The 13134-nt window shown below is 43.4% G+C and overlaps 1 protein-coding gene across 2 annotated transcripts in view; it reads left to right on the top strand.

The window, feature by feature from the left end:
- LOC138952731 (polypeptide N-acetylgalactosaminyltransferase 5-like) overlaps window positions 1–13134 on the top strand; it is a 49053-nt gene that overhangs the window by 20610 nt on the left and 15309 nt on the right. Inside the window, exons 1-3 of one of the 2 annotated variants that reach the window (XM_070324447.1) lie at window positions 1408–1528; window positions 6043–7338; window positions 11771–11924. In XM_070324447.1, coding sequence (XP_070180548.1) covers window positions 6693–7338; window positions 11771–11924 — 800 coding nt within the window. In that variant the 5' untranslated portion in view covers window positions 1408–1528; window positions 6043–6692. Of the gene's footprint in view, window positions 1–1407; window positions 1529–6042; window positions 7339–11770; window positions 11925–13134 lie in introns of those variants that run through there. The other variant, XM_070324446.1, reaches the window with a different exon arrangement.

Here is a 13134-nt window from a genome sequence, read left to right as displayed (position 1 = left end):
CTAACTTCACCTCTAACAGTCTATAAAGATGGCAAGGACATGTGTGTGTGTGTGTGTGTGTGTGTGTGTGTGTGTGTGTGTGTGTGTGTGTGTGTGCGTGTATGTGTGTGTGCGTGTATGTGTGTGTGTATATGTGTGTTTGTGTGTGTGTGTGTGTATATGTGTGAGTGTGTGTGTGTGTGCGTGTGTGTGTGTGTATCTATGTATATATATATATGTGTGTGTGTGTGTGTGTGTGTGTGTGTGTGTGTGTGTGTGTGTGTGTGTGTGTGTGTGTGTGTGAAATCCATTTCCAAAATGAAACATTACAGTACGCACGCACGCATGCACACTTTGTGCAAATTAAATGCACTCACACAATTGATTTGTGGTATGTGTTCAAGTGTAAGAACGCTCTCATTCATGTGAACGTCTGCGCAGATTTGTGGCGGTGAACTGAATCATGTTCGCGGGAAGGACAGCACCTTTAAATCCTCTTGCCGGGGATCTTTTTAGGGTTCACGTTTGGTGCGTCCCTGTCTCGCCAAACAAAGGATCAGTTGTGTGTCTCAACGAGTCTGGAACTGTGTCGATTCAAACCTTTAGAAATTGGGCAGTATCAGCCGGCAGAACATGATCGCTTAACTAAGCCAATAGTTGTAATTAGCAGCTCCTGTAGTTATGTAAATGCTATAACTAAATCAACCTACAGAAGATCCACGGTTATAAATTTAAAGCGGTAGTCCCCGTGAACAGCCGTCGGCAGTGCGAATGGTCTTTTATTTGTGCACAAGAGACACTTTGTTTTTGGCGATTAGCCTTCGAACTAATAAACCTAAATTATCTTTGAATTCCTCCCCCCCACCCCCCCACATCTACCGGATACAAGGGTTCAGAGTTCATGTTGAAAGTGCTTCAGTGTGATGGGAAGCGTTTCTTTCTACTCGATAAAAAAGAAGAGGAAGAAAATCAAATTCAGAAAAAGTACAAAATTGTACATTCTGCGTTAGTACTGTGTTTTGTCTTTTCTTTGTTATTCAACCCCACCTACCCATATACTCCCACCCCCATACCTACCCCCTCCCCCCCTACCCCAACCCCACTTCCCTTTTGATTCACTTAGTTTAACAAATTGCTTTGCTTGCCATTTCTTTTTCTTTCTTGTCTTTTTCACGTGTGTGTGTTTTCTTCTCTCTTTTCCTTAGATTTGTATTGAACGTTTACGATACGGCGCGCAGACAGCATTACTGCAACGCGGTATTTCGCTTCAACAGACACTGTTAGCTGGCCAGGAGCGTGAAACGTTAGCGCTTCTCTTTGTGATGGGGATTAGAAGGAGGACACTAGGAGAGGGGGTGTGGGGGGCAGGGGAGGGGGTAGAGGTAGGGGGGGGGGGGGGGGGTCTGTGCAGGGTAGGAGTGTTTGTCGACAAGGCTTATTCGTATCGATCTGTTTCACACTGAACACACACTAATGAGGGTTGCAGGGGGGGCATAATGAACTGTGCTGCGCTGTAGCGACCAACGCTGACGGATACCTTGTGTTTGGGGTGAGTAGGCTCTTATACGTTTCATTGTTTTGCTGCGAGACAGGTGGTTTATACATACACGTTCACGACGTCAAGTAAGCATGAATTATATCGTTTTCATGTTGAGTTTTTCATTATCCAGGTTTCCCAATTGCTTCGTTTCCGGCCGATTTATGTGGAGCACGTAATGCGCACAAAAAATATTGGCGGTCCAGAAGTGTCGTCTGCGCAATGATCGCGGCGGCGCTCGCGGCTTTCTTGACCGCCAAGGACGACCGCGCACGTTGTGAGACGTCATTCGTTAGACCTCAATATCTGCCTTTTTTTTGTCTCTTCCAGAACTAACCTTTAATTTTTATTTTTTTATTTAATTTTTAGTAATTTTATGATCGTTATCTCCAATAATCGGATTAAAGAAAGGTTGTCGAGGGGGGCGGTGGTGTGATGGGAAAGAGGGAGATACATCTTTATCTTTGAACCTGACAGTATGTTTTGAGTGTATCTTAAATTCCGTAACTGTAGGTGTATTTTTGTTAACCAGTAAAGTTCTAGTACAGTCCGTAAAATCAATCCAGCTAACTGCCTTTGTACGTTTCAGTCTAAGTATAATTTTATGTCTGTTTGTTTGGTTACCTGATTTTCTTTACCTTTGTGTCCAGCTGTTTTTCTATGTTTGGCTGTCTGGTTGTGTGTGTGTCTGTATGTCTGTCTTATTCTCTGTCTTATTCTCTTAGGACAGGTTGGAACAAAAGGGTATGCTTAAGCCTTTCTCATTGTTAAATACATTTAGCGACTCAGAGGATACGTCATTCAGTTTGGTGTGTGTGTGTGTGTGTGTGTGTGTGTGTGTGTGGGTGTGTGCGTGCGTGTGTGTATGTCTGTGTGTGCGTGCGTGCGTTCGTCCGTACGTGTGTACGTATGTGCATAACCCCTTGCGAATTTATTTGCCTGTCCGTACCTTTGTATAGGCTTACATTTATTCGAATGAATGCATGCATGTTTACACTGATTACATGTGTTTTCGTATTACAATGTATATGTGTATGCATGCGATCGTCGGTCCTTGTACATGTATCAAGCGCAAGGAACTGTAACATTTACACAACGCACAGCATTTTGAAATCCAGGTGGTGCGAAAACATTACAGACAAAAAATCAATAGCAGTGTGAATATGGTATACATGCTTCGATTTTACAATATGAATCAGACAGCTAGTCGCAAATTTAATCCCTTTCTCTCTTCGTTAGCCACAGGAGCTGGGAAGAATTTAGAAAGTGAGTTTTGTAAAAAAATAAAAAATAAAAAAATAAAATCTGGTTTTGCGTATGAATTTGTGTGTGTGTGTGTGTGTGTGTGTGTGGTATGCCTTTAGATTGAAGGATGCTCTTCTCCCCCGTAACAGACCGAAGAGAACGTGATTCGCTTGTGAACACGAACAGAAAGCTACCCATTAGTTAAGTTTTAGTTAAGCTAAACTTATACCCATTGTTGCTGTAGCCCAACAACCAGATGAAGGCATTAATCAAAATAAATTGTGCGACTGTAGAGATAATGAGATCTTTCAAAACGTATTTAGTATTTTCATGGACATGTATTGTCATTTACTTGGGCGTTGAAAAGGGGGAGGGGGGGGGGGGGGTGGATATAACGCGACATGACAGAATATAAGGTCTCTCAACATTTCTGTATATTACATGGACCTGAACTGTGATTTTCGTAGGCGTTGAGAAAGAAAGTGCAAGTGATCCTGCCTTTTGTTTAAACAGGTGCTTTTTGGAAGTCATTTCCACTCTTTGTTGTTTGCTAATAGACCTCGTGCTTATCGCCTACTGGTTCAAACAATAACAGGGAAGGTTTCATGTAATGTCACTCTAATCGATTATGATCCGTATGTGCCTTGATCTCTACATCATACGTGTGCAATCAAAGGTCTGGGTTCTTTCTCCGAAACATTTTCGTTGACGATACAAGGAATTAAGAGACGGTTGGTCTTAGTCACCTTAGAAGTAGTAACTTCTTGCAACTTTAACTGGTCTAATCGATTTTTATGCAAACCTTATTGACATGTGGTTGTTGTTGTTGTTGTTGTTGTTGTTGTTGTTGTTGCCGCCACAGCCGCTTATCTCTAATTGAAGTGTTACAGTTTTGAACACACTTTCGGTAACCAGTTGTGAACACTAGTGATTACCACGTGTGCTCCCGGCCGGGTCATACCTAAGACTTTAAAATTGGCAATCTAGTGGCTGCTCCGCCTGGCGTCTGGCATTATGGGGTTAGTGCTAGGACTGGTTGGTCCGGTGTAAGAATAATGTGACTGGGTGAGACATGAAGCCTGTGCTGCGACTTCTGTCTTTTTTGTGGCGCACGTTATATGTCAAAGCAGCACCGCCCTGATATGGCCCTTCGTGGTCGGCTGGGCGTTAAGCAAACAAACAAACAAACAAACCATGTGTGCTGCCTTTGCTAGAAGAAATAAGTTCTATCACTTCTATGTCATACTGTGTTGAAAACGGGTTACAGAAAGTGTGTTCAAAAGTATGGAACACTTTGGTTTATAGTGTACTGTTGTTGTTGTGGTTCTGGTTGTTGGTGTTGATGGTGGTGGTGTTGTGAGTTGAGGTGCGTGCTGTGGCCTGTTTGCCTTTTTTGTTTCGTCAGTAACCCAGCGCTCATACTTTACCTATCTATTTTTCTTCAAAACTTTCGTATCTTAGAATCTGGTAGGACCGTTCTCATGTTGTTCTGTGCGGTAGGGATAATACCCGGTTTTCACCATTCTTTTAACACGCCATGGTTCCTTCAAATGCGTTTCACATAAGCATAATGTGTTCCTCAATTTAAGCAAAGTTTCTTTAAACCAATCTTCAGGTGCTGCGTTTCTATATGTATCCGGCTTTCGTCTGTAGAGCAGCTTATTTTGAGCTTCGTAAGATCAGCACCATTCCATTCGCCACACACTCTCCTCTCAAACAACTAACACTCTTGTCTGTGCCTTTGTTGTTTCTAAACTTGACTATTGCAACTCTCTTCTCTCTGGCTGTCCTCTGTACCTCCTGCATAAACTACAAAAAGTCCAAAACTCGGCAGCACGCCTCATTCTCAAAGCACGAACACGAGATCACGCAACACCACTCCTTCGCACACTGCACTGGTTACCTATTCAAGCCCGCATTGACAACAAACTGTCCACCCTCTGCTTTAACTTCTTTTCTGGCTCGTCTCCTGCTTACTTCTCTGAACTCCTCACCGTCTATTCTCCAGCAAGACAACTCCGTGCCTCTTCTGACTGTGGCATCCTCACCATTCCACACACCAAAACCAAAACATACGGACAACGCACTTTTACTTTCTGCGCACCCACACAATGGAATTCTCTCCCCTTTCACATCCGCCACTCTCAGTCACCCCAAGCATTCAAACGAGAACTTAAAACACACCACTTCAAGAAATACAACCCCTGATTTTGTTTTTCTCAGTCCATCAGTAGGCTACATGTAGTGTATTTGTTGTTTTAGTGATAATGTGATAATGTATATAAACATCAAGGGCTGTTTTCAGAATTGTTGATAATATGTTCTGTTTGAATAAGGGTATTCAGCTGGTATTTCCTTGTTTTCAATACCTATTTTATTCATGTTTTTATTACTTAGTTAGTGGAAGAATTTTTTGTAATGTATGTTTGATGGTGTATGCTTTTAATTAAGCGTTGTTGACTATGAATGTAGATGTAAATTCCCCCCGCGGGTTAGGGGGAAGAATTTACCCGATGCTCCCCAGCATGTCGTAAGAGGCGACTAACGGATTCTGTTTCTCTTTTTACCCTTGTTAAGTGTTTCTTGTATAGAATATAGTCAATTTTTGTAAAGATTTTAGTCAAGCAGTATGTAAGAAATGTTAAGTCCTTTGTACTGGAAACTTGCATTCTCCCAGTAAGGTAATACATGGTACTACGTTGCAAGCCCCTGGAGCAAATTTTTGATTAGTGCTTTTGTGAACAAGAAACAATTGACAAGTGGCTCTATCCCATCTCCCCCCTTTCCCCGTCGCGATATAACCTTCGTGGTTGAAAACGACGTTAAACACCAAATAAAGAAAGAAAGAAAGAAAGAAAGTAGATGTAAATGCTTGTATAACTGTGTTTTAATTTTAAATGTGTCAAGCGCAAAGAGCATAATTGTAAAGTTATGATGTTGCGCTATATAAATGCTCATTTATTATTATTATTACTATTATTATTATTTTTATTATTATTATTATTATTATTATTATTATTATTATTATTATTATTATTATTATTATTATTATTATTATTATTATTATTATTATTATTATATGTAGCTGTTCTTCTTATACTTCCGGCAGCAGCTATCACATAAGTTTGTTGTAGTTTCTCCATAATGCTTTTTTCTGTCATGTGATATTTCTATGACCGTCCACAGACCGAATGATATATATTTTGAAGGTAAAGTCAAGCAATGTTTACTCGGAGAACGTCTCTTTAATTTATAATTGAATATGTTAATTTATGTTGCAGATAATGGCAATTGTCTCTTGCGCCAAGCCCAAACACCAGACGAGATGATTACGCTTCACCTGTGACGCTGACGCGTGTATTTTCCTGTAACAGACGCATCTGATCTGGTTAATTATTTACAGAACCAGACGTCGATCTGCCGAGCACCACAGTCGTACGAAATCTGCTCTGCCCGCCTCATTTACAAAACAGAATGCAGAAACCTGGGTGCAGAACTTAAAGCCGGATCATTTCTTGCACCAGCAACCGCCTCTTACAACATCTATCATTAGAGCTCTCCAAACTTGTGTGGGGAAAGCCCCTATTCCGTAAATGCTTCCCTTCCTGTTTAGCAGACTCCACATCAGACAAGACCTCTCTGCACTTCCCTGTATACACACGCACTGTGTATATCAGCCGAAATCGCTAGTCTGAAACATCAAAACCTTGGCTGTATTGCTGCGAAAGTCTAGAAAAAAGCGGAACCTGAGCAACAGTGGTTCGGATGCCTGGGGGAAAACACACACACACACACGAAACTCTGGCAACATTGCTTAGAAAGAATTAACCTTGGCAGCACTGTTTTTAAGCCGCAAGCCAATGGTTAGCAGCAGCTACAAAAACAGCATTAAACATTTAGATCTCGTAGGTTCATTCTCTTGAAAGTGACCATGAAGTTTCACGCGTTTCGCGTGGTGCGCTTTGCCACAGTGACCATTCCGTCCATCTGGTTCATCTACGTCGTGCACACGCTCTTCGTCGTCCAGGACAGCGACTACACTCCTCTCAAATCCAGAGACCTCATCCTGGAAGCTCAGCACAACGTCGAGAACCACTCTCCCAGCGAGAGAGGCTCCGTGAAAAAGCTGCCCAGAGACAAAGTGGTGTTGGGCGGAGCTGGTGGCGATAGGGGTGGTGATGTGCATGGAGCGAGGGAAGGGGCGGTGGTGGGAGAAAGAGACCCAAAGAATCAGAAAACGAAGGCGGAGCAGATTATTCAGGCCATGAAAGACCTTGCGGCGGAACGGCAAGGCGTGGTGAATATGGGTGTGGATGAACGAGACAGAAACGACCAGAGAAGGGAAGAGCGGAAACCAGACGTCAAGGAAGACGAGAAGGAGGAGTCTCACGGAGACAACCTCAACCAGCAAAATCCTCTGGATGGTGCAAACATTCATGAGGTCGATTCCGTGCTGGCAGGACCTCACGATGACGCGAACAAGGCCCATGACGTCAACAAGGTGGCGGATAGTGCTGACCCGTATGCTGACGTCACCTACCCGCCGTTCGTGGAGAAGCTACCGTCGGGCGCAAAGGGTGAGTTAGTGCATAGTGACGCTTTATCACGTGCACACCGTACATTCACACCGGTGACACTGTGACGGTTCCCCTACGCTTTGTGTTCGGTGCCCTGACCCTTTGTGTTCGGTTCCCACTCGGTTCCCACACGCCAAAATTCGCGGACAAAACATCCATTTATGGTAGTATTACGCAATGTTGCTCTCTGAGAATGGTCTTGTTAGATCTGTGAGTGTTTACACTACATGCCTAGGTGCTGTTGGATTGAAGGTTTTTGATATTTTAGCCGTTATTAGGTAGAATGCCTTCCACTTTACTGCAAAACTGCATAATTCGTAGCATCGGCAAGAAATATCCTACCAAAAAATGCCTGCTTGGAACTGTCCGTGGTCCAGCAAAAAGTTCAACATGTCTGTAGCAGACAGCCCAAGTTTCAAGATTGTAGGGCCATCCAAACAGCCGTAATAATAAAAACAACAAAAGTAGTCCGAGTGAAATTGGCTGTGTTCGGTCCCCCCACACTTTTGTGACGTAGGCGTGACGGTTCCCATAATTCATTGTGTCGGTCCCCACTTTCTGTGTCGGACCCCACTTTCGACCTAATTTCTCTGTGACGGACCCCACAACCAGCCTATTTTGTGTCGGTCCCCACACCTTCTTGGATTTATGACTTGCTGGTTACTTGTATCATTGTATTCATTGAATCTAATTGTCTCGGAGTTATTTTTCAGCAAAAACCGGCAAGGCAGCACCTTTTGTGATACCAAGTAAGTCAGATGACATCAGTATGTGTGTGTGTGTGTGTGTGTGTGTGTGTGTAAGAGAGAGAGAGAGAGAGAGAGAGAGAGAGAGAGAGAGAGAGAGAGAGAGAGAGAGAGAGAGAGAGAGAGAGTTGTGTTTCCGTACCCGCGACAGCGTTTTTCCAGCGGCGCGACGAAAATCAAGCACATCAATGACCAGGAGTGTTTCCACACGCGCGACGCGTTAGCGGCGCGACAAGCGGCAAGCGACGCGATTTTTTTGAAAGGGTCCTGGAGCGATTTTTTTGCGTTGTCGCGCGGCAACGCGGGAGTTTACAGATTTTACCGCATGTTTAAAACGCAAGTACGGAAACACGTCACGCGTTTGCGCGCGTTTTCTTTTGTCGCTGCCGCTGTCGCGGGTACGGAAACAGAACTTACCGCGAGTACGACACTACCGCGAGTACGACACTACCGCGAGTATAACACTACCGCGTGTCACACTACCGCGAGTATAACATTACCGCGTGTCATTTTATGACTTCCATGGCTGAAGGCAAAGGTTGAAATGTGTCCTTGAAATATAACAAAAAAGGCCTGGTCTGTTCTCTGAACACTAATTCAATGTTTGTCATGCTAACCAAGAACTCAAAACGATCAGAACACACTATCAGAATACATATAGAATGGGTTGCTTCCAATCAAAGTTAGAACACAAACTCACAAGAAGTAAGTTTGCATGCGTTCTCTCTACGGTTATGGTACTCGCGGTTGTGGTACGCGCGGTAGTGTGACACGCGGCAGTGTTATACTCGCGGTAGTGTCGTACTCGCGGTAGTGTGACACGCGGTAGTGTTACACGCGGTAGTGTCGTACTCGCGGTAGTGTGACACGCGGTAGTGACGCTCGCGGTAGTGTCGCATAACCGGAGTGATCTGGAAAGGTGTCAATCTCTCTCTCTCTCACTCTCTCTCTCTCTCTCTCTCTCTCTCTCTCTCTCTCTCTCTCTCTCTCACACACACACACACACACACACACACACACACACACACACACACACACACACACACACACACACACACACATACTGATGTCATCTGACTTACTTGGTATCACAAAAGGTGCTGCCTTGCCGGTTTTTGCTGAAAAATAACTCCGAGACAATTAGATTCAATGAATACAATGATACAAGTAACCAGCAAGTCATAAATCCAAGAAGGTGTGGGGACCGACACAAAATAGGCTGGTTGTGGGGTCCGTCACAGAGAAATTAGGTCGAAAGTGGGGTCCGACACAGAAAGTGGGGACCGACACAATGAATTATGGGAACCGTCACGCCTACGTCACAAAAGTGTGGGGGGACCGAACACAGCCAATTTCACTGACTACTTTTGTTGTTTTTATTATTACGGCTGTTTGGATGGCCCTACAATCTTGAAACTTGGGCTGTCTGCTACAGACATGTTGAACTTTTTGCTGGACCACGGACAGTTCCAAGCAGGCATTTTTTGGTAGGATATTTCTTGCCGATGCTACGAATTATGCAGTTTTGCAGTAAAGTGGAAGGCATTCTACCTAATAACGGCTAAAATATCAAAAACCTTCAATCCAACAGCACCTAGGCATGTAGTGTAAACACTCACAGATCTAACAAGACCATTCTCAGAGAGCAACATTGCGTAATACTACCATAAATGGATGTTTTGTCCGCGAATTTTGGCGTGTGGGAACCGAGTGGGAACCGAACACAAAGGGTCAGGGCACCGAACACAAAGCGTAGGGGAACCGTCACAGTGTCACCGGTGTGACATTGGTCGTGATATTGGTATTGGTAACATATAGTCCTGTGAGGTTACCCTCCTGGAAATGCGGGCTGCATTCTTACGGGGGACAGCGAGTTGCCATACAGTACGGTGCTGTCCGACTTTTGTTGTCTTTTTCATGCATGCGTGTGTTCATGTTTCCAAGCCGTGAGATTTTCGCTGTGAGCTTAGGTTCCTTATGGTGGGCATGCGTACACAAAATTGACTCTTGGAAATAAATCCCTCGCCGAACGTGGGGGTCGAACCCACGCCGTTAGCGACAGCTGGTTTCAAACTAGAGCCGCTACCTGGTGAGCGATCTCCCCACCCTGACATGAAATAAAGGTCTTTCCCCTCGCCTCCCTGCCCCCCCCCCCCCCTCTCTCTCTCTCTCTTTCTTTTTACCCTTGTCTTTCTCTGTATAGTACCCTGTCTCTCTGTCCATCCTCCTCGTTGTCTCTCTTCAGTCTCTCCAGTTCCTAATTTATTTTTGACTGATTTAATTATGACATCGTATCGTTTGTTTTTGGCGTACTGTTTAGATAACTTCAGTAACAGTACTAAGTAGAGAGGGTGTACATTAATGTATTTCTGGCGTCCCTACAATGGTTCCTTTCGTAATGCCGGATAACTTTCCCCGAAATCGGCGTATGCTGTCTGAATGGTGGGGGTAAAAACAGTCTTACTTAACATGATCAGATCTACGGAAGAGTATTCGATGATTTGATGTACAGGGCTCCAATTATGCTGGGCTGTTAAATCTCGGCTAATTTAAACAGTTTACCAGTGCAACTGAAGGAAACTATTAGTAAGATGTTTCTTGACCCGAAGTAGTGCATTCTGCATATATATATAGCTGCAAGGCTCCGCGCACTGTCTGACAAAAGCATTACTGATCCGATAATTGCGAGACTTTATTGTATATCCACCAGAGTACCTAAGCATTCTTCTTATACATTAACAGCCCATAATCTTGCGTTCATTTGACAGGTCAAAGCCCTGACCGGCTTTCTTGGATAAAAAATAAAAAAAAGATCCTCTGGAGAAAAGTAGCAAACAGAGAGTATTGAAAATTAGAGGCAAAATGAGTCGCATGAGCAATTATTATAAACAACAAAGGGAATTAGGCGCTCTAAATATATACAACAACAGTTAGCCGAAGCGAGAGTTATGCGGAACCCATCTCCCAGTACCTGAGAGTTTAAGAATCATTTATGAAGGAGTATTTTAGATAACACCAACTCTTTGTGTCTTCTTGCACATTTTTTTAAATTCTTCTTGTTATGCGTTCCGTAGTTTTTTACTCTTATGATCACCCCATGGTGAGAGGTTTGCATGCCACACCGCCGTGTTTTGTTTTACCATTCCACTTGGGCATCATAACGCCATCTTCAAGAAAGCTTATCAGTTGAACTTTATGACTGTTTTTCGCCGGGAAAGGTCAAGATCAAAAGTACTGAGAATGGCAAGAACTGTCTGAGCGAGGATTTCAGAATAATACTTGTTCGTTGTGTCTACTTGAACCTGCTCTTCAGTTAACTGTGTTACTATGCTGTGCAATTGACAGGACAGGGTCTCAAAGGCCTGAGACTGGACAAGAATCGTCTGAGGTAAGATTTAAGATAATACTTCTTCTTTGTATCTTCTTGCCCAGGGCTAATCTAGTGCATGAGAGGGAGGGGCTTCCAACATGAGATAGGGGTACAAAGACTGACCAGGCGAGTTGCTGTTAAAATGTAGCATTTGAAATGGGTATTTTGTGTCTCTCTTTTAGAAAACAAGGGTACATTTGCCTGGTGAAGAAGGGCTGGGGTGGGGCTTCCGGAACCCAGGACCTCCTAGATCCAGCCCTGCTACACCTGCTCTTTATTTCATTACCTTTACGACTAGGCTTTGCTTTGTTGACAGGTCAGGGCCCGAAAGGCCTGAGGATGGACAAGAACCGTCTGAACGAGGATCAGAAGAAGGTGTACCAGCAGGGGTGGGACAGCAACCAGTTCAACCAGTACGCCTCAGACCTCATCCCCGTGCACAGGGAACTGCCAGACTTCCGCACACAGGTGTAAGTACAAGACGAAATGGATCGTTTCTAAGCTTGTATTGCTACTAGCTTCCTGCAGCCTAAAAGATCATGCAGTTCCTCCTGTGACAACAGTTCTGAGAAAGAAAGACACCCACAGACTGATAATTATTTGGATTAGACCATTCCTCCAATTGGACACATACCAAAAGTCAACATGTTGACTGCTTCCTGTGCTGGGTTTGGACTTGTTTATGATTTTTTTTTTTAAATAGATGTATTGATGGTTAAATGAAATTAATACACAACAAAAGCATTTCCACTTTAAACAGAAAGTGTCCAGACTGTTGATTTTTGGCATGTGTTTAAGATAAGTGGTGAGGAGGCCTTATCCAATGTAAAAAGAGGCCTTATCCAATGTAAAAAGAGGCCGTATCCAATGTAAAAAGAGGCCTTATCCCATGTAAAAAGAGGCCTTATCCCATGTAAAAAGAGGCCTTATCCCATGTAAAAAGAGGCCTTATCCAATGTAAAAAGAGGCCTTATCCAATGTAAAAAGAGGCCTTATCCAATGTAAAAAGAGGCCTTATCCCATGTAAAAAGAGGCCTTATCCCATGTAAAAAGAGGCCTTATCCAATGTAAACAGAAAAATCAGGGCAGATCTAAGCTGGTGAGCCGAATCGTTTACACGGGAAAGACTGCGCCTTTAAAGATACACTTCTTTCCCGTGTATGCCACGGCGTAAAGCACAAGAGCTGGGTCAAGGCTTTTATCATCCGGGATAAAGGCATCATTCCACCTGGACACGTACACACAATCAACAGCCTGTCTGTTCATTGTGCTGAGTAGAATGTGTTTGTTGTTGCTGAATCTTCTTCTTCTTCTTCTTCTTCTTCTTCTTCTTCTTTCTTCTTTCTTCGTTTCTCTTCCGTCGCGATATAACCTTGAATGGTTGAAAACGACATTAAACACCAAATAAAGAAAGAAAGTTATTTCTTCTTTCTTCTTTCTTCTTTCTTAGAACTTTTGAGAACTGTCGGTTACTTCAAACACCACCTGAGCTCACTTTTCTTTACGCAGACTTTAAAGCATAATGATTTTAAGTCATCTGTGTACATTTTTTTTTATTTTTTTTTTTTAGCAAGATGTCGGTTTTTCTTTTGTACACATTAACACTCAAACACTCATTGCAGCAGCATGCTACTTTTATGAGACAATTTTAACTGTTCACGTTAACAAAACTCTTTTGTG

This window comes from Littorina saxatilis, linkage group LG17, assembly GCF_037325665.1.
Source record: "Littorina saxatilis isolate snail1 linkage group LG17, US_GU_Lsax_2.0, whole genome shotgun sequence".
NCBI lineage: Eukaryota > Metazoa > Mollusca > Gastropoda > Littorinimorpha > Littorinidae > Littorina > Littorina saxatilis.
This window is presented reverse-complemented; position numbering and strand designations above follow the sequence as displayed.